The sequence below is a fragment of the Mustela erminea genome, chromosome 18 (assembly GCF_009829155.1).
Source record: "Mustela erminea isolate mMusErm1 chromosome 18, mMusErm1.Pri, whole genome shotgun sequence".
Lineage (NCBI taxonomy): Eukaryota > Metazoa > Chordata > Mammalia > Carnivora > Mustelidae > Mustela > Mustela erminea.
In genome coordinates this window covers 13,416,399-13,437,295 of record NC_045631.1, presented here as the reverse complement: position 1 = coordinate 13,437,295, position 20,897 = coordinate 13,416,399, and the positions used below count along the sequence as shown (strand labels likewise).

General features: G+C 56.1%; 2 protein-coding genes and 1 long non-coding RNA gene across 6 annotated transcripts in view; 2 read left to right on the top strand and 1 right to left on the bottom strand.

Moving 5' to 3' along the window:
• The window catches only part of FAM83G (family with sequence similarity 83 member G), a 28,747-nt gene extending 25,899 nt beyond the window's left edge, over positions 1–2,848 (top strand). Inside the window, exon 6 of the mRNA XM_032319582.1 lies at positions 2,271–2,848. Coding sequence (XP_032175473.1) covers positions 2,271–2,678 — 408 coding nt within the window. The 3' untranslated portion in view covers positions 2,679–2,848. The remainder of the gene's footprint in view (positions 1–2,270) is intronic.
• Positions 1–17,057, bottom strand: part of SLC5A10 (solute carrier family 5 member 10) — a 58,584-nt gene extending 41,527 nt beyond the window's left edge. Inside the window, exons 1-9 of one of the 2 annotated variants that reach the window (XM_032319583.1) lie at positions 16,821–17,057; positions 11,963–12,034; positions 11,646–11,750; positions 11,218–11,277; positions 10,616–10,720; positions 10,460–10,504; positions 4,837–4,942; positions 4,540–4,620; positions 2,843–3,048 (exon numbers count right to left, since the gene is read on the bottom strand). In XM_032319583.1, coding sequence (XP_032175474.1) covers positions 2,843–3,048; positions 4,540–4,620; positions 4,837–4,942; positions 10,460–10,504; positions 10,616–10,720; positions 11,218–11,277; positions 11,646–11,750; positions 11,963–12,034; positions 16,821–16,934 — 894 coding nt within the window. In that variant the 5' untranslated portion in view covers positions 16,935–17,057. The remainder of the gene's footprint in view (positions 1–2,842; positions 3,049–4,539; positions 4,621–4,836; positions 4,943–10,459; positions 10,505–10,615; positions 10,721–11,217; positions 11,278–11,645; positions 11,751–11,962; positions 12,035–16,820) is intronic. The other variant, XM_032319584.1, reaches the window with a different exon arrangement.
• On the top strand, positions 14,896–19,949 carry LOC116576994. Of its 3 annotated transcripts, none has more exons than XR_004280359.1 (3): positions 14,896–15,216; positions 15,344–16,150; positions 19,225–19,949. It is a non-coding gene; the product is annotated as an uncharacterized LOC116576994 (long non-coding RNA). The 3 variants fall into 3 exon arrangements; XR_004280361.1 differs by lacking the exon at positions 19,225–19,949 and adding an exon at positions 16,465–16,953; XR_004280360.1 differs by lacking the exon at positions 19,225–19,949 and having other exon boundaries at positions 14,898–15,216; positions 15,344–15,787; positions 15,997–16,953.
• Positions 19,950–20,897: the final 948 nt, after the last annotated feature.

Here is a 20,897-nt window from a genome sequence, read left to right as displayed (position 1 = left end):
CTGCCCGCATTTCCCTCTAAGACACGGTTCTTGGTAGGACAGTCATTATGGGGCGCTGGAGTGGTGACCCCGAGTGTGTCAGGCTGACTTCAGTCCTGCTTCTCCAACAGCTGCCTCTGACTTGGGTCAAGTTCTTGTCTCACTTTGGGCCTCAGTTTCCCTTTCTGGACAAGGAGGGGGTTAGATGCAGCTCTCTGTAGACTCTTCCCCTCTGATGTCTTATGGCTGCACTCCTCGTGGGAGAAGGCATTTCCCTAAAACCCCCGCACATCAAATCCCATCATTTTGTTCTGTGCTCATGGTGGCCAGCCCTGGGAGGCAGGGAGGGCAGCTGCCGTAACCCCACTCTGCAGCTGGAAAAGCTGAGGCTCACCACTCCGGCAGAGTGAGCATTGAGCAGCAAGACCAGGAGGACCTTTCCTGGGGGGTCAGCGGGCTACTGCCTCCCCAGTACGTCTCAGCACAGGCTCGGCCCAAAGCCAGCTCTCACTCCCCCCCGCTTGGCCACTGAAGTCCCCGAGCCCCTGGGACTTTGTTTGTAGGATGGGACACCACCGCTGACCCACAGGGCTGCTGCCAGGACTGAGTGATGGACGAGCCTGTGCCTGGCTGCTCACGGGTTCCTTGAGTTCAGACTTCCTTGGGGGGCAACTTCAAGGTCAGCCGCAGCACAGGGGAGCATTGGGACCCTGGCACCACTCTCTGGGAAGGTCTTAAGCCGGCCTGGTTGTTGACAAAGGGTGCTCAGACAGGGCTACCGAGGTCAGGGAGGAGTGCGGCTGAGCTCGGTGCCCATGGGGCCTTTTGCCTCCTGGGCCTGGGTTTGCTTGTTCCTGAGTTTGAGAGCGTCAGCTACACACTGTGGACGAACAAGGAGGTAGCAGAAAGTCTAAAGCCAGTGACAAGCCCTGGGGTCCCAGCACACAGAGCCACCTCCTGGTGCCGACCAGACTGGGCGTCTCGGAGGGCTATCCTGGCCCGGTGGTGGGATGGCGTCCTGCAAAGCCCTTGCTTGCTGCTGAGGGTCATGGCAGAGTAGGACCAGACACATGGGGTCTGGGGCAAAGGTACCTATGTTGTGAGGGTTCTGGGCCAAGGCCTGGCCGTCCCCCAAGCAGACCCAGCCCGAGTGGGAGGATGACAGGGAAGTAAGGCCGGGCTGTGAGGCCCCAGTGTCAGTGGTACTCGCGACCGCCTTGGGGTCAGTAGCGTATGCCTCAGCCCCCTGGTGTGACCTTGTTATCCAGGCATTAAGACTCATCCAGCGCTGACCATGAGGCCAGGCAGGGGAAGGCAAAATCTGACTGAGGTTGTGCCCAGAAATGGCAGTGTCCGGCCAGGCCCGTGCTGAGTCGGGAGATGACAGGTGTCCTGGGGAAAGGAGCACAGGCGGGCCCTCCGCTCTCCTGAGATGCTGGGCAAACACCTGCTGTCAGGTCAGTGCATGTGCCGGTGGCCCACATGTGAGACGGGAATATGTTACACCTGGGGAAACTGAGGCCCAGCCTCCCAAGGTTCCTGAAGCTTCCTGTCCTGGATTACTTCCCGCTGACACAGCCCAGAGACGGTCCTTTATCGACCTCTCCCTCAGAGAGGGAGAGCCAGGGCTGAGCCCGCTTGAATACTCCCCATGCTGGGGCGGGAGCCATGGCCACGGGAGCCATGGCCACAGGGGAGGTCACTCTACTGTGGGTCCAGATCCAGGTCTGCCATCTGGGCCTCGGGGTTGTGGCCTGGGGATGGGGTTGGCCAGGCCTCCCTTGTAGGGAAGCCTCCCCTCACTCATCCGTAGTAGCCGGCTGGCCTCAGTCCCATGGCGGGGCCTTTGGGACTCCAGGTCTAGAGGCGAGATGGTTGTCTCTTGCTCCACAAGAATTTCGCCCCCAGGGGCTGCCTGGAACTGCCCATGGGCCCTTGGTGTGTTCACAGCCCAGAGAGAGCAAGAGTCAGACTCAAGAAGACCCAGCCCCCCGCGCTCAACAGAACTTTCCTGGCCAGGATTGAGGTGCTCCTTCCAACAAACCCATCCAGCCCCCTTTGTGGATGGAGGAAGCTGGGCCGGGCACAGCAGGAACTTGCCTTATTGTAACCACAAAAGGTGGGAATATTCCCATAGGATATGGGGAAACTGAAGCACAAAGTAGTGAAACAGATTTGTCTCAGGCCACAGTGGGTGAGTGGCAAGGCCAGGAGGCAAACCCAGGTGTGCTGTCTGCGTCGTGCCCCCAGCCCTAGGGGTCTCCTCACTATCTCTGCTCTTTTTCTCCTAGGGCCAACCCATCCCCCACTATAGGGTCCCTGCCTCAGGGACCAGAGAGAAAGATGGCTTCCTGCGGCCGATGAGGACCTCGGGATCCCTGCGGTACCGCCCTGCTGCTGATGGCGCCCAGAGCTCTACCAGGAAAGCGGGCCCGGCCACAACAAGCCCGTACTCCTGGCAGATCAAGGGGGGCCCCATGCCCCGCACCCTGGCCGATCCCGGGACCCCAAGGCCGGCCCGAAATGCCAGCTCCCAGGCTGATGGCAGGGTCCCTGAGGAGCAGCCAAGCCCTTTTGGAATCTCGTACTCCAAACTGTCCCAGTCCAAGCACCTGAAGGCCAGGACGGGCAGTGGCCAGTGGGGCTCCTCTGATTCCAAACGGAGGGCTCAGGCCCCGCGGGACCGCAAGGACCCCTAGCACCTGGTCCCTGGGCCTGGAGCTGTGCGGTCCAAGGCCTCTGCCCCAGCCCAGACTCACCAAGCAGGTATCCGTGGGGCTTTGCCAGGGCCAGGCTGCTGGGCCGCCTGGACCCTCCAGAGACCAGCCCAGAAGGCAGGAGGGTGGACTGGATTGACACTCACCTGATCTGTGCACCAGTACCAGGTGGCCATGATGGTCAGACCAAAGGTCATTCCCGTCCATGGGAGGTCCCCCGTGTAGGGGTCTCGGAACATGTGCATGGCGTCTGCCCGTGGCAGGTGGCAGGTGGTGTTGGCGATGGTCTGGGATGGGATGGCCTGGGCGTAGGCTGCCTCCAGCTGCTCATACCCGCCGATCTGGTCAAAAGCTAGAGGGATCAGGGCAGGACAGGGATGGGTTGGTGGCTGGTGGCCCTGACTCCAGGCCCCCACTTCCCAAGGCATCAAACTTGACTTTTTCCCATTCACCTTTCCCGGTGTCTGGAAAGTTATGGACGGTAGAGGGTTTAAAAAACAAAAACAAAAAACAGGGGAATTCAAATGACTGTTTTATTTGTATTTAATGTAAGATTATTAAATAAGCATTTTGCACGTGGACACCCCAGTGTCCTCTTGGCCCCTGGATGCTCGTTGGCCTCGGGCGAGGGGTTCTCTGCCAAGCTTCAGACTGTGGACTCAAGGGAACGAAAGTATTTTTTCTTGGCATTCGAGGACCTTCCCAAGGAGTCTGAAGTGTTAAAGTCCTGACCTGGGGCTTCTGAAGGATATGATTTTGCAGAGCTGAGGAGGCCCGGCAGTCATGTAGCACTGAGAACAGAACGAGTCCCAGAGGGGACAGGGGACTGACCAGGGCCCTGTGGCCAGCCAGCTGGGTCTCGGGCCACAAGTCATTTCCTGGAGACCAGACCACTTTCACTCCCCCACTGTTCCCGTCTACCTCAGGGTCAAGGGCCCCATGTGGCCACACCCCAGCCCATCTGTGGCTTCTGCTGTGTCTGCAGTCACTCCCCCCATTTTCAGCCTGGGCCTGGCCGCCAGGCTCCCTCTCCCGCAGGGGTTCCAGGGACGTGGGCCCCTGGCCTGGAAGGAGGCAGACACACAGAAGTCTAAACACAAGACTGTCTCATCCACCTGCTCTATGTCCCTCTCCCCCTGCCTTTCCCAAGCTGGAAGCCTGCTGCCTGGACCTTGGCCCCCGGCTCACTGCCGCCTGGAGCCCAGGCACGGGCGGGTCCTCAGAGCAGATGCACAAGCGCTATCCTAACGTCGGAAATTGCCGGGCCACGGGATCCTCCAGTCCAAGTCTGGACGAGGCTTGAAAGACCTCTGTTTGCCCCTGTGGGTAATCCTTCTGGCTTGGATTGCAGAGGTACAGGGAGGTCACTACCTAACAGGGCAGACCTGCAAGCTTCGTCCACATTCTCAGACAGGATCCCTGACCTGTCTGCACCCTCTTCCTTCCTCCCCTGCCCCGGGCAGCGGCGGTAGCTGCGCTTCTCGGGATTACGCACGTGATGGTATGAACATTTGGCACAGAGGCCCAGGCTGCTTTGTGGTTTCCTGATGGTGTGCATGGCTGCCCTCGGCCCCCTGCTCACCATCAAGCCCCAAGCCAGCCCAGGGTGGGTGACACTCTGAGCTAGGCAGTGGAGGTGGGAAGGGGGCGGGCAGCCAGGGTCACCCAGGGGAGGTTGCCGCAGGGGCGGAGGTTGGGGGAAGGGTGCCGACTGCCCGGGGGGCTTGAGCTCATGAGCACCCCGCCCCCCCAGCGCTGGCACCTGGGTCCCAGCACGGCAGCCCCAGAGCACCGTCTGCTGCCACAGCCCTCCCCACTCAGCCCCCAGCCCGCAGCCTCTCACCTTTGACAGTCAGGATGATAGCCCCCACCACCATGATGAGTGTTTGCAGGGCATCTGTGTAGATCACAGCAGCCAGACCTCCTGCGGGTAGAAATGGGGGAGCTCAAGGGAGGAGGGATGGCTGCTCCACGATATGTGTCCCCCGCCCTTCACAGGTGGGCCCGCAGAGCCAGCTCTTGGTGGAGAGGGGGGCCCTGCCTCGTGCTCGTGCCCCGGCTGGCTGGTGGTCTGGCTGGTGGTTGAGTCCCCTGTCTCCAGGCCCTCCCCACGCCCCCACTCCCGGCCGGGGCGCCGTACCTGCGATGGTGTACAGGGCCGTGATGGCAAGCATGAGGATGGTGGAGAGGTAGAAGTTCCAGCCCAGACAGATGTGCACAAAGAGCGCCCCTGCATACAGGTCAATCTGGGGAATAGGAAAGGAACTGTGCGGACGCTCGAGGGGACCGCGGGAGCCTGGGCACTGCTTGCGTGACGTGTGGCCCTGGTGCCCCGTGAACAAGGTGGGAGAGACACCCCACCCCCACTCCTGCACCCCCATGAGGTGGGGCGAGGTCCTGGGTGTGGACCAGCGGTGTGCAGGGAATGTTGCTAATGTTAATAAAGTCCTAAGTGGCCCCTGTCCACCGAGGAGCAGTGTTGTCATTGAGTCTGGCCCCCCTGCCATGGGATGTGGAGGAGGAATCCAGGAGGGCTTCCTGAGGGAGGCGCAAGAAGACGAATGGGCCTCAGGAAATGGGTCTCCAGGCCAGTATCCATCTGTGTGTGGCCCCTAATCTCTGCTCCCCATTAGCCAGGGAGCCCTGGAAAAAGACCAGATGTGTTCTGGGGGGCAGGCTGGGGAACAGGCTGGCAGTCTTGCTTACTGCCCTCCGGTGGGATTGGACCCAAGGCCAGGGCCATGTGTCAGGCCGAGGCTGGTCCCCAGGGGCTGGACTGGACCCAGCTGCTATTATCCCGGACCCCAGGCGGCATGGGGGGCCAGAGTCCTCTTCCTGGGGTAAGCCTTACAACCCTCATTCCATCCCCCAGCCCCGCCTGTCCTGTGGGACAGGACTCCGTCCTGTGGGACCCAGGGGCCTGACAAGGGGCTCCACCATGCTGAATTTCCCGACCTGCCATTCTGGGCCTAATCAGTAGAGAGCACATGACCTGAAATACAGTCTTTGGGTCCAACGGGCTCCTGACTAAGGCTGGGCAAGGCAGTGGGTCAGCAGAGCCCGTATGTGGGGGGGACCACTCAGCACGAGGCCCAGGGGGCACAGGCCCCTTCAAACTACCGCAGTGCCTGGCCCACCATAGGTCTGACCAGCACTGCCCAGTTGGCTTGTGAACCCTCTTATTCCCCCAGACCCTGAGCCCTAAGGACACAGAGCCTGCAGAAGTTGGGTCTTACTCCAAAGCCTGGGTTCCCTGCACTTCTACTCTCTCTTAGAGAGATCAGCCAGTGCGGACTCTGACACGGTGCTTTCAGGAGAACAGTGGACCCCACTCTGGCTGCTGGTGTTGGTGTGAAAGTGTGAGTGTGTGCGTGTGTGTGTGCGTGCGTGCGTGTTGGGCAGAGTGTGTCTACTTCCAGCCCAGGCAGAGAAGCCCAGGGTTGTGAACGTCAGAGCAGGAAGGACTCCTCAAGCCCTCTGCCCCATCAGACCAGAGGAGAAACTGAGGCCTGGGGAAGGGAGGGACTTCCTGAGGCCAGGCCCTGACAGGTATCCGATATTGGAGTTCTCAGGAGAAGAGGGACAGGAAATCTCTAGAAAGCAGCAGCACCTCCTTGTGCCTGCTCAGTCCTCCAGCCAGCACTCAGGACCCCTCTCTGGACCCAGGCTGTCGTCAGAGAAGAGCCCCGAGCTCTGGCCTTCAGGCCCCAAGCATCTATCTCTCCCAGCCCAGGTGACTCTGGTCACCCCGGCCTGGACATCATACCACACACTTTGCTGCCCCTGGGCCTTGGCTGACCAGGTCCCTGTGCGCTGGGCAGCCCCATGTACATGCCCCATGTTCCAGAACTGTCTTCCCGGGTACTGCTCCCCTAACCTCTCCCCAGGGACTTGCTTCCATGGCAGTAGGCCCCAAGGCCTACTTGGACCAGTGTCCGGAGCAGCAACAGGCAGAGGTGTGGACCTGGGACTTGGCTGCTGTCCTCCCTCCGGGACCCCACAGAGCGAGAAGTCAAGATTTGCTGCTGCAGTGCCTATCAGATTGTCTGTAGGCTCCCGGGGAGTCGCAGCGAGGAACTTTCCATGGCACCCAGCCCAGTCTGACCTCTCCTGCAGCCGGAGCTCCGTCTTCTGTGGGCCCAAGAGAGCCACACCCGGGTACAAGCTAAGAGCCCTAAACCCAGAGCCGCATGGGCTGGGTCTGTGTCCCTCCCTGTTCGTCTGGGTCCTGGCCATGTGGCTTTGAGCAGGTCATGGAGCCTCCGGAGCCTCGGTGGCCCTTATCTGGAAAATGGGGAAGCAGGAGACAGGGCACAGCTGCAGGCCCAGCTTCCTCCATCCCTCCGCAGAGACGAGCCCTCAGGGAAGTTAGGGGAAGGGCAGGCAGGACCTCCAAGGGAGCATGCCCTGCCCCAAACCTTGCCCATCTCCCTCTAGGCTATCATCGTCCCTTCAGGGCTCCAGAAAGTTCTCACCTTTGCCACATTCCCTGCACCCGACCCACTGGCCAGTGCTCTCTCCAAATTACTCCCGCGTGCACTGTCCCCACCCTCTGCCCCCTCCCTCTGGAAGCCCCTCATGGGCCCCTCCCACACTCAGCTTGCCCAGAGACAAATCAAGTTCTCTGCATTTCCACAGCACATAGTACCAAAAATCCAGCCAGCCAGCCCCAGAGGCCCTGTGCCACCCGTCAGGCAGCCCCGTCCAGTCCCCTTCCTCACTCATCCCTCCCCGGGCTCAGCAGCTCCCTGCCCTCCAGCCTCACCCCTTCCTTCTGCCGCTGCAGACCTGGCATTTTCAACGCAGACCCCTCTCTCCAAAGGGAACCTGACCTCTGCTCCTGCTCTCCTTGTTCTAGAATTTGGCCCCGCCTTTGTGTCTTAACCACACTTCGCTGTTACGAGTATATTGGCCTGTGTACTGATCTGTGGAGAACATTAAGCCCCTTGTAAGGAATGTGTCCATCACCCAGGGCTCACACAGGGCCTAGCGCACAGTAGGGGCTCAAATAGCTACATTTACATATGTGCACGGGTGGTGGGCACAGCAGAGTCCCCAGACCAAATCCAGTCACAGGCCTCGGTACTGTGTTTCCAGCAGCAAAGGTGAGGGACAGGTATATGTCCTGCAAAGCCCAAAAGACTCACTTTCTGGGTCTTCACGGAAAGAATTAGCTGGCCCCTGGCATATCCCTTCCTTCAGTCCCATGAGGTATGCCAGGCACCTAGAAGCGCCAGAGAATCAGGAATGAGCAGAGAGAAGAAACGGGGGAGACAGACAATAGACATTCTAAGTAAATTATTCAGCATACCGGAAGACAGTCCGACTATGAAAAAGAGGGAAAGCAGGTAGGGGCAGGCATCACTGAGAAGGTGAAATGAAAAGAGTCAACAGAGATGAAGATGCGAGCCATGTAGATATCCAGAGGAAGAAGGTTCCAGGCAGAGAACACGGCAAATGCAAAGGCCCGGGGGCAGGATCACGCCTGGTGTGTTCATGGATGGGCAAGGAGGCCAGGGTGGTTGGAATGATGTAGTGTGACAGGAGAGGGACAGGACAGGTGCATGAGGCAGCAGGGGCCCCATCTTGGGGGATCTTGGAGGCCACTGCCGGCCTTCACTCCCGCTGGCCTAGAGTATTGTGCCATGTTTCTCTATTGGCCAGAGGTTGAATGACTAGTCCAGAGCCACACAGTGATGGGTTCTGTGGCCCCTGACCCCATCTGAGAGTCAGGGTGGTGGTCTGAGGGATGGGAGCAAGTGAGCCCTGTGGTCTCTGTCCAGACAGACTGCAGCTGGGGCGGGTGCTGAACGTGCAGACAACTGGGGCATTCCCAGGGCTCGGCCCGGCGCAATAAGGGCCTCTGGAAGCCACCTGGGCACGTGCACATCAAACAGTTTCAGCCCAAAGTCATCAGCCAGGGTGGCCCATCCCGCCCAAACCAAGCCAAGGCAGTTAGCATTCCTTCTGCTTCCCCTCTCGGCTTCATCTGGCCACCTGGCCTTGGCGCTAAGGCCCTGGCCTTGACGTTGGTGGACTGCTTTCCATTTTATAGGAGGGTCAGTTGATCCCCATCACGCGTCCAGTCCAGGCCGGCTTCAGCATTGTAGAGCAGAGGTTGGGGCCCCAGGTTGGGAGGCAGAGGCCTGGGTTCTAACCCTGCTCTCCGCCTGATTCACCATGACCTTGAGCAAGTCAAGGTCACTCTCTAGGTCTCAATCGTCTCATCTGTAAACTCGGCTTGCAGGGTGAGATCTCTGTTAGGACGTCCCCTCCTAACACTCAGCCCTTGTGGAGTCCCACCCAGGCCACCCCCTTGAAGCTTGCCCTGAGCGACATGCGACCTCACTGCCGATCAGTAACAGCACGAAGCTGGATGGGGGGGTGCGGTAAGAGACCACCCGTGTCCACAGGTTAGCCCCACAGGGCCCCACTAGGCACTCCCCCTTCTCGCTCCTCCCCCCTCCAGTCCACCCACTGGTAGGCGTCAGAGCCAGTGGTGCAAAGCTGACTTTGTCGGTCCCCGGCTTCGAGCCCCCAGGGTCCTTGGGTCCTTTGGCTCCTGGCAATCTCCCACTGCAGCCCTTGAGGTCGGGACTGGGAAGCTAGCAGCCCAAGAGCCAAATGCGGCACCAGGTCTGCTCTGTGTGAATCCGGGAGCATGACCGTCTCTGGTTTGCCCAGTCCCCACCACTCCCCGGGTCTTCACACTGCCTCCTCTCTGGTCCCAGAAGCGTCTGACTTAGAGACACCTAGAATGCAGGCCTCTGGAGCCGGACTGTCTCCTGGACACATCCTCCACCGTCCACCCATCTCTCTCCTTGGCCTCTGTTCCCCTCCCCCGTCAGTGTCCCTTTCCCCGTTAGAGCCCAACCTAACAGCCCCTGCTTGGGTGTGTGTGTGATTCCCTGTGTATTCACCTGCCTCCTGCCGTACCGAGAGCCTGGAGGGCCCAGGCCAGGTCTGCCTGATTTCTGTGGCTCTGGCTTCCAGGAGGCGGCTGGGACGGAGCAGGAGCTGGGGGGCCTCCCTGACCACTTTCCTCTACCCCACCTGCCAGCCCCATCCCCCTCACAGACGCCGTGAGAGGCAGGCACAGCCAGCCCTCTTTAGGAACAAGCAAACGGAGGCTCGTGTTCTTGTCTGGTTGCCTCCAGCCAGAAGCAGACTGACGTAGGACTCGGGCCCTGGTCCCCACTTCCCCAGTCCTTCCAGAAACGGGCTGAAGGAGGCTGTATGGCTACGGGGGTCAAGGGCAGAGTGCCCCTGGACTCAGGAGTGAGAGCCAGAAGACATGGCATTACCATGAAGTCACCAGGAAGCTTGGGACAAGTTAGTTCCCCGCCCTGGGCCTCAGTTTCCCTTTCTGTGAAATCAGGGGCTCAGAGAAGGGGAGCCCTAGTAAGTGAGCCTGGATGGACATTTGAGGGGTGTGTTCTGCTCTTACCCTACCGGGGGGACCAAGTCCAGGCTCCCAAGGGAAAGCGGCCAGGAGTGCCCACAAGGGCAGCTCCACAACCTGAGGAGCTGACCAGCCGCAGGAGGGCTCCCTGCAGCTTCTGAACCAGAGACCACAGGGGCTCTCAGCGCCCCCTAGTGGTCAGTCCTGGCTCATCTCCTTGCTGACCCCCGCCCCCACCCGTGACCACCCTCCTATCTCTGCCTGGAGCAGAGCAGGAATCAGGAGGCCTGCTTTGCCCCCATCACTGCCAGCTCCCCCAACCAACATTCTGGAAGCCCTAGTCCAGCTATTCCAGGCTTACTTTGTGGGCAAGTCCTTGTCCCTCTCTGGGCCTCAGTTTCCCCAGCTGTTGAACAAGAGACAGATGAGAGGATGTCAGGTCTGTTTGAGGGGCCCCTGGAGCAGGGATGATTCCAGGCTGTGCTGGCTGGACGCCAGAAGTGGGGGTGCAGCTCACCGATATCTTGGTGAAGACGGAGAGCATCAGGGACAGGACAGACAGGTACATGCGAATCCGCTGGCCTCCGTAGCGCTTCTGAATGTATTCCGGCATGGTGACAATCTGGCGGAGACACGGGGGCAGGGGCTAGGTACTCCTCCGAGATCCCACCCAGAGCTGCTCAAGGACAAGTCCAGGCCCACTCATTACCGCCCCAGCACCTGGGACTGGGACTAGGGACAGAGAGACAAGCTTGGAGGGGCTGTGGCGATGCATCTGAATGAACTATTGGCACAGCTGGGTGGGGAAGGCGGCCGTGACGGACGGAGAGAGAGTCAGCAAGTGGTAGCCACGGAGGCAGGGACCACCCAGTTGGGGCTGCGGGAGTGGGCAGTCGGGGATGGTGTCGCCCAGCGCTGTCGCCCAGCTGTGCGGCCCAGCGGTGTCTCGCCCATGTGCTCAAGTAGTCAGAGCTTCCTTGCCCAGATACAGCAAGCTGGGGAGTAGAAACCGGCAGGCAAAGCCCCCCAGGCTGAGGTCCTCAGGGACCTGTCTGCATGAGTTGGTAGGCACGTCATTTGAACTAACAGCCCAGCCCTGAGAGCGGAGAGTGGACTCACCTCCGAGGAGATGTAGATGGGCACGAATACCCACGCCAGAGCCAGCAGCACATACGTGGCCTGAGGGGGACAGAGGCAGGGTGAGGACAGCAGGTGCAACTCTCCCCCGAGTCCTGCTCTAGAGACGTAGCCAGGACCAGCAGTCTGGAGGCCTGGCTTGCCAGGAGAACCTGATATGGCCTCGTTCCCTCTCTGTGTGCCTGTACACTGATGGCCCCAGGCCAAGACTAACAGCTCCCCTCCTATCCAGTTGGCATTCTGAAGACCAACCTTTCCCTGGAACTCCACCCGTCTAGACATTGGCCGCCCGGAGTTCCTGGGAGCTGCCCTCTGGGCCAAAGGCAAACTCCAGTGGAGGCCTATCCACCGCATTTTAGGGTGCCAATCCCTCTCCCCACGCCCCCCAGCCCTGCCCATCGGCAGCTCACATTCCACTCGAAGCCCGCCACAGCCAGGCCCCCAGCCGCCCCCGAGCCCGCCAGTCCGATAAAGAGGCCTGAGCCCTCGCTGCTGGCGAAGAGAGAGGCTCCAATCTGGAGGACAGAAAGGAAAAGGAATCAGCTTCGGGCCCTCTCTACAAGCCTCCAAAACCCCCACACTTTGCACAATTCCCAGCACCACATCCCGACACTCCCAGCTTGGGGTCTCCCTGCCAGCCTCAACCTGTCCCCTCAGTGCCTGCCTGGGGCATCCCTCATCCCCCACACCCTGAAAAAAGGGGCTGGGGGCGTCGGAGTGCACTCACCGGCCACCAGGTCATGTCCCGGCCCGCTAGGAAGTAGCCTCTCACCGTGTTCCTGCTGGCCCGGCATGAGGACTGTAAGAACAGAGGCGGACATTGGAGCCTGGCACACACTGGAGAGGATGTAAAATGGGGCCGTCGTGGCAGAAAACAGCCTGTGGGCCCTCCCAAGGACTTCCACGTTCACGTTCAACATTCACCTCCTTAGCGCGATGACCCAGCATTGCACTCCGACATCTGAGAGAACTGGAAACTGGGTTCACACAAAACTGGTCCCTGGATGTTCAGAGTAGCCGACAGCCCAAAGGGGGATAGGCCCAGATGCCCCCGCAAAATGGGGTCTAGCCGCACAATGAAATATTCCCCAGCCACAAGGTGGAATGAGCTTCTGACACCTGCTATGACATGGACGGCCCTCGGGAACTTTCTGCTAAGTAAAAGGATTCAGACACAAAAGGCCACACACGGTAGGATTCCACAGGTAGGAAACGTCCAGAACAGGTGAATCCTTAAAGGCAAAGGGCACAGCAGGGGTTTCCAGGGCTGCGGAATGATAACTAATAGGTATGGGGTTTCTTTTGGGGTGATGAAAAAGTCTTGGAACCACATAAAGGTAATGGCTACACAGCACTGTGATTGTACAAAATGCCAGCGAATTATATATTTTAACATGGTTTACGTCGCCTCTGTATCCAACGTGGGGCTTGAACTCATGACCCTGAGATCGAGAGTTGCATGTTCTACTGACTGAGCCAGCCGGGCGCCCCAAGCAGAGATTTTTGCGTCTTGGTAAGGACTTTGAGCCCAGGATTCTGAGAACCCTTTGGCCCTTGATTTCTTCTAATCTTTTAAAGATTTTATTTATTTATTTGACAGAGAAGGATCACCAGTAGGCAGAGAGGCAGGCAGAGAGAGAGGGGGAAGCAGACTCTGGACCCCAGGACCCTGGGATCATGACCTGAGCCAAAGGCAGAGGCTTTAACCCACTGAGCCACCCAGGCGCCCCAAGATTTTTTTTTTTTATTTGCGAGAATGGTGTGGGGAGAGGGGCAGAGGCAGAGGGAGAGAGAGAATCCCAAGCAGACTCCCTGCTGAGCATGCAGCCCGACTCAGGGTTTGAGTCCACGACCCTGAGATCACGACCCGAGCCAAAATCAAGAGCCAGGCTCTTAACCAACTGAGCCACCCAAGCACCCCTCTTACTTCTAGTATTTTCATCTCTGATACATTTCCAAGAATTATCAGTCAAGGATTCTTGCATACCTTTTGTTTGGAGCATGGAATTTTGTGCTCTGTAATATAATTTTAAATATCTGAAATCAGGGCAGCTGAGTGGCTCAGTCGTTAAGCGTCTGCCTTCAGCTCAGCTCATGATTCCAGGGTCCTGGGATCAAGCTCTGCATCAGGCTCCCTGCTAGGCAGGAAGCCTGCTTCTCCCTCTCCCACTCCCCCTGCTTGTGTTCCCTCTCTCGCTGTGTCTCTCTGTCAGATAAATAAATAAAATCTTTTTTTGAAAAAACCTGAAATCAGAATGCTTGGGAACGAATCCTGGCTCCTCTGCCTCCTGGCCGTGTGACCTTGGGCAAGTTACTTCACTGATGGGCCTCGGTTTCCTCACCCACAATGTGGGCCCTAATAAAAGTTCTTCCCTCACAGGCTTCTATGGGGTTTAATGAATTAATAGGAGTAACACTCTGACGATGGTGCCTGGTACCTAGTAAGTGTCTGATGAGTGGTTTTATGGATTTTTCAAGGCCTCACTTAGTGCTGTCTGGACAGGAGAAAATGAAAAGATGTGAACTCGAGAAAAGGAGAAGTGTGAAAAGAAGGACCCAGCAGCTGTATTTAGATCTGTTATTTTGCATTCCTTTTTCACAACATACATATCCTAATGGAAGACTGGATCACATGATCTCAATCAATACACAGGCCTCCTTCTACCTGATTTTAACCTCATACACACACAAACATACACACCGTCATATTTAAGATGATTTGTCTGAATTGTCTGGATCTGTCACCCAAAGCTTTTGATATGGGTCCTGCTTGCCTCTCCTGCCTGAGCTCCCATTAATTTCTTTGAGCTGTGACCTGGCCCCATTGAATGCAGTACTATCTAAAGGCTCTCATGGCTTTGGCCAGGATGGCCACATCCAGCAGTGTAGGCTGTGCACTGTGCAACTTCCAGAGCAGCTCTGTTCTTGCCCTGTGATTTTTCCTAACATGTTTTCTCATCTTTCAAGGATATGGTGGGCATTTCAGTTGCCTCCTTCTTGCCTTTCTCTTTCCTTAAGGGGTCTCATTTTTCTAAGCAATTGGCTTGAGTGGTCCCAACCCAGTCTCCCACTCCAGGAGTCCTGACTCACCTAAAGCCACAGACCCTATCACATTCTTCAGCTGTCACACCTGATTCAGGGCAGCTGTGGACTGCTCCTGGCCTCCCAGGAGGTGGAGGAGGAAGCTGGAGCTCTGGGGACACTGGCAGCCATGTGTACCTAGTTAATATTCACCGAGGGCCCCACAGCCATAGAGTTGGTTCCCAGTGCTTAACCTGTATGAAGTGTTTAGTCCCATGAAGTAGGAACTATGATCATCCCCATATTACCAATGAGGAAACCAAGGCTTCCACAGCTAAAAGTGGCTAGTAAGTGATTTGAACCCAGGCTGAGCAGAGGCTGGGCATCTCTCCTCCATGTGGGACACTGGGCTCAGGACAATGCCACACGCGGGTGGAAGCTGAGAAAGTCAACGTGAAATGCACCATAGCCTTGTTGATACTGTGAGCCCCTGGATCCAACTGTGCCTGAAGCCTTATCTATCGTCGGACTTTCCAGGACGGATATCCTTACATTTCCTTCATTGTTCAAGCTCTTCTGATCTAGGTTTTCTGTCACTGGTTAACAGATACCCTAATAGGTGCAAAGGCTCAGCGCAAGGTCCTTTGTCCAGGAACATTTCTTTAAAGGCCCTCCCCGGGCTCTCCTAACCCCACTGTCAGAGCACCTCTGCAGGTGCACCTGTCCAACCCAGCTTGTCCTGTCTGCATTTGGGTGATGAGCGCCTGCATCTGATCACTGTGCGATCCAGCTCCAGCACACTCACTCCTCGTCTAGCTCTATTCTTTGCTGCCGACACTCACAGCCGTCTGGCCAGCAGCACCAGGCTGGGCCCGCATGGCCTGCTTGAGGGCCAGGCCAGAACTTCCACAGCTCCATGGCCACGGCACCAGCCTGCAAGCGAAGGCGAAGCTGGGAGAGGTGAGTTCCAGGCAGCGAGGCAGATGGGCCCCAGTCACCAGATGGCAAAGAGTATCAGGGGCCCCAAACGGTCCCTTAGATGCAGCTTCCAGCTAAATTCCCCACCCCACTCCTCTTCCCTCTTCAGATCCTGCTGACCTCCAGCCCCTGGCTCATCCCGAAAGCCTCCATTGCAGGCGCCCCCTCCTCTGAACTCCCAGCCAGCAACTCTCCCAGAAACAGGATGGCTGACAGCAGAGTTCTACATCCACAGGCCTCCTGTGCTCCTTGGAACCGCCAGGAGCAGTGGGCTGCCTGCATCGCATGGTGTGTTTGAGGAGGCGTGCCCAGAGCGGGCAAGGGACTGACTCCAAGGACGCAGAGGGGGGGCCAGCCCTGAGCGGCTTGTGGTCTACGATTCCACCACTGAAGAATCAATTGCAATTACTGCTGCTGCCCGCCCCAGCACCCCTAGCACTGCCCCCCCCAGTATCAGCACCCCCAGCACCCCTGCAACACCAGGACCACTCACACCCTTCCTACTATTCAACCAAGAGCGGTGGCAAGGTCTGTGCCCCTGTAGGCACCTCAGGTGGGAGAACGCCTCTGACTCAGGTACTCGGGGCTTGGGATGAAGTAGGTGGTGTGTCTGTCTTTTAGATCGAGACCCCCAAGGCCCAGAATACTGAGCGACTTCCTAGGAGGTCAGAGCTGGGAATGTGACCAGTCTTCTGCCTGGTCACATTCCCAGTCTTAAACCAGGGCCAGGGAAGATAAGAAGGGATTCTCATTCTCCCCCAGTAGATGGAGGCCATCGTGTATCACGGCTCAGGGATGCTGGCCTGGGGACCTCTGGGGACCTCTGGGGACAAGGAGGAGGAGTCTGACCTCTGCAAAGCCAAAGCTGGCTTTGGTGCTCACCTCCCTCACCAGGAAGGCCTCCAAGGTCTGCATTGTGAGTAGACGGGAGGAACCCCTCCCCTATGTGCAGGGACATGGGGGTCACTGGGTAAGTCCCAGATCCCAAAGCAGTGGGGTTCATCCATAAATGGGGCTGGCCTTTGCCCTGCGGCTGTGGGGGCTGGGTGATAAGCAGAGGACCCGCCTAGGAGGGGTCTCACTACCGCTGCAGTCTGTGAGGGCCTAAATCATGTCTCTTTCTCATTGAAAGTGAAAGAAACTGGCTTAGGAACTAGGCGAGGAGGGCGGACAACAAGATTTTCCAAATAAAGATCCTCAGGCTCTGTGTGCGCCTCTCCTTCTTTGGAGCCTGACCCAGCAGGTGCGGGGAACAACTGGACAGATGTTCGCCCCTCAAGCCCGTCTGACACGGAGGAGGGATGGCGGCCAGGAAGAGGACATGCTACGCTGGGCCCCCAGCTTGTCAGCCGCACGAAAGCCCAGGGAGCTTCTCCCTAGGCCTGCACGTTAGAGAGGACTTCCTCTTCCACCGCTTGTAGCCTGAGCAGCCACTGCCCAAAGGCAAAGTGGCTTGGTCAAGGTCTTGGACAAATCCACCCCAGGGCTGGGAGGAGGACCCCAGCGGACTCCAGGTGTGCCTCAACTCAGCCTGGCTCCCACACCCCAGTGCCATCCTGGCCAGCCGCCCACCCCAGGCTTCTCACCCATATGCCCACGGCCACGTTCAGGGCGAAATACAAGGTGATGATGATGATGTCGGTCACGCTCAGCTGCGGCCCGGGAGCGTGGGGGTCGCCGGTGGAGTTGTCCGCCACCATCCTGTGGCAAGCACCGGCTCTGAGCAGGAGGAACTGAGGGCCGAGCCAGGTCAGAAAGGGCTTCCTGGCAGACAATTAATTGAACATTAAACCGAGCGCGATGGTGGCGTCTCCAGCCCACAAGATGACTGCGTGCCGGGAAACGGCTTTCCAAGTGCAGCGTGGGTGTCCCCCAACCCCCCCGCCAGTGGGAAGCCAAGTCCGACCGTGAGTGTAGGGGCTGGAAGGGGCTTGGAGGAGGGCAGCCTCCCCAAACTCAGAGGAGGTTTGGGAAAAGTAAAGGGACTTTAGGGGGTGCCTGGCTGGGTTCAGTCGCTGAAGCATGCAACTCCTGATCTCAGGGTCACGAGCTTGATCCCCAAGTTGAGGGCAGAGCCTGCTTTAAATAAATAAATAAATAAATAAATAATCATAAATAAAGGGAGATCAGTGCATCCACAGGCAACCAGATTAGTCCCAGAAAGCGCTGTTACCTGAGGTGTGGCTCGCCCCGTATTTCACTTATATAAAAAGCACGAAGGGTTGGGGACAGATGCCTCACCTCTGGGGACACCATGGTGGTGCGGAACCATATCCTATGGCCACTGGGCCATGAGAGGACCGAGGGGGACTTGGAATGGTGACTCTTGAATCATGTGGCTTACTTCCCACCACAACAGTCCAGCCCCAGAACATGTTGCCAAATGTTTTGCTTCCTTTTTCTTTTTTTTTTTTTTTTAAGATTTTATTTATTTAATTGACAGACAGAGATCACAAGAAGGCAGAGAGGCAGGCAGAGAGAGAGGAGGAAGCAGGCTCCCTGCCCAGCAGAGAGCCCATTGCGGGGCTCGATCCCAGGATCCCGGGATCATGACCCGAGCCGAAGGCAGAGGCTTTAATCCACTGAGCCACCCAGGCGCCCCTCTGCTTCCTTTTTCTAGCCCAGCTGAAACTATCCCAACCCCCTCATTTGACCCTCTGTTCAGGTCCCCGTGATCTCCTCAGGACGTCCGCAGAGGGACAAGTCTAGCAGGTGCCTGCCAGGAACCGAGGACGATGCTTAGGCTTTCTGCCTGCTGTCCCATTTGGGGCTCCCTCAGGGTGGGTGGTAGCGTATCATGGCCGAGGAATGGAGGCCAGGAGGCTCAGCTGTCTGTCGTCTGGCCATGGGAGGGGCAGAGCTGGGAATCAGATCCAGATTTGACCCCGGATGTCCCCGTTGGTGACAGTGATGGCCCTGGTTCCAATGGAAGCCAGAGAGTCTTAGATGCGTCCTCACTAAGGAAACCATTCTGCAGAGCCTGGTGGATGTCTCCCATGTGGCCCGTGGCTTTGCACAGCGTTTGGAGTTTAACCGGGTCACGCCGCTTTTCCAGAAGGTGTTAATGAGTGAGCAGCACCTCTGGGAACACACTGACCCGCAAAACCCAACTGTGCCTGTTACTCGGTAACCCAAGGTAGGCTGTTTAAAGATTACATGCAAAACGAGACAGAGAAGAACAATTAAGTCAGTTTCTAGTCAATTCAGGCAGGCTCAGACCGCCCCCTCCCCAACTACACTCATCTCCGGACAACTAGCCTCGCTGAAGGTGCTCACTTTCCAAGCCATTGCTAGAAGCATGTCGTGAAACAAAAGATCATTTGAGGGGTGCCTGGGTGGCTCAGTCGGTTGAGCGACTGCCTTCGGCTCAGGTCAAGATCCCAGGGTCCTGGGATCGAGCCCCACATCAGGCTCCCTGCTCAGCAGAGAGCCTGCTTCTCCCTCTCCCTCTGCCTGCTGCTCTGCCTACTTGTGGTCTCACTCCAATTTTCTAATAAATAATAAAATCTTTAAAAAATCATTTAATAGGGTGCCTGGGTGGCTCAGTGGGTTAAGCCTCTGCCTTCGGCTCAGGTCATGATCTCAGGGTCCTGGGATCAAGTCCCGAATTGGGCTTTCTGCTCGGCGGGGAGCCTGCTTCCCTCTCTCTCTCTCTGCCTGCCTCTCTGCCTACTTGTGATCTCTGTCTGTCAAATAAACAAATAAAATCTTAAAAAAAAATCATTTTATACAAGTTGGAAAGACCCAGCTGGAGACGATCAGAGTTTATTAATCCAGTCTCCTAGGGATAAAGTGGTCCCCTCACATCTCAGAAGAAAACAAACCATTAGGGATAAATGCCCCCACCCCGACTTCTGATACAAATTCTGGGGAAAAGAAGTCAGGAGGAGTGGGCAGGTGGGACAGGGAGAGGGTGGCAGTGAAGGGTGTGAGAAATTCCACACTTAAGCCCAATCACTTTCCATATTCCCACCCTCTGCTATCCAACAGGACCATACTCGGATCAAACTCTGATGGCCCAGCGCACCCAGGACAGGAGTGACAGGACCTGCCCAGCCAGGAAGCCAGCCAAATCACACCTCACAAGCTGCATCTATCCCAAGAGGGAGGCCCCCATGTCATGTTTCCCAACACCACTGCTGACGCCAAATGTGTGGGGTTTCTCCCACACACACCAATGAACTCTCCATCTCTCTAGAGGCCAACTGGGTGTCCTCCCATCTGACTCAATTCTGTCACTAACGACCTGAGTTAGCACAGATCCCATAGTTTAAACACTTAGTCTGACCAAACTGCCCCCCTTTACACAGCAGGTGCAATCTTAGGCCTCCTTGTACTTTGGACTGACCATCTAGAGGTGCTGGAAGTTCCCATGATCCCCTTCTCAGATTCATAATTTGCCAGATGGCTCCCAGAACTCAGGGAAACTGATCAGTATCAGTATATGATACAGATTGTTGTACAGGATACAGATGAACAGCCAGAGGATCAAAAAAGAAATAAAAGAAAGTAAAACAAAAACTTAGTTTTTCATTGATCTGATAACAATGTGTTCAAAATAGTAATAGCAACAACATATTTGGTATGTGTATGCTTGTGTATAAATGAAACGAATAATAGCAATGATATAAGGACAGGAAAGAAGTGTGATTATTTTTTTAAAAGGTAATCACAGTATTTGTGACAGTGCACTTTTATTTGAAAGTGGACTTGGATCAGTGATAAAGTCTTTCATCTCCTTGGTTAATTCCTAAGTATTTTATTCTTTTTGATGCTATTGTAAATGGGATCATTTTTTCCATTTCCCCTTCAGGTTGTCCATTGTTAGTGCTTAGAAATGCAACTGATGATTCCATGTTGACTTTGTATCCTGCTGTTTTCCTAAATTCATTTCTTAGTTCTAACAGATGGTGTGTGTGTTTGTGTATGTGTGTGTGTGTGTAATCTTCAGGGTTTTTCTAAGATCACATCAGCTGTAAACAGATAATTTTATTTCTTCCTTTCCAGTTTCAATGTCATTCATTCATTCATTCATTCATTCATTCATTCATTCATTTTCTTGCTCTGGTTAGACTTTCCAGCACTACATTGAACAGAAGTCATGAAGGAAGGCATCCTTGCCTTGGCATTAATCTCAGAAAAAAAGCTTTCTCTCTTTCACCGTTGAGTATGATGGTCACTGTGGATTTTTCATCCATGGCTTTCAATTATGTTATGGTAGTTTCCTTCTAGTATTCCTAATTTTCTGAGTGTTTTTATCATAAAAAGTTACAATTTCTTGAAACACATTTTCTGCGATGAGACAATCATGTAGTTATTCCTCTTCATTCTGTTAATATGGTGTATTACACTGACCAGTTTTCATACGTCTAATCGTCTTGCATTCCAGAAATAAATCTGACTTGGTTAAAGCCTATAATCTTTTTAATATATTCCTGAAAATGGTTTTCTAGCATTTTGTTGATGTTTTAGTATCAATATTCATAAGGGATATTGATTTATAGTTTTTTTTTAAGATTTTATTTATTTGACAGACAGAGATCACAAGTAAGCAGAGAGGCAGGCAGAGAGAGAGGGGGAAGCAGGCTCCCCGCTGAGCAGAGAGCCCGATGCGGGGTTTGATCCCAGGACCCTGAGATCATGACCTGAGCCGAAGGCAGAGG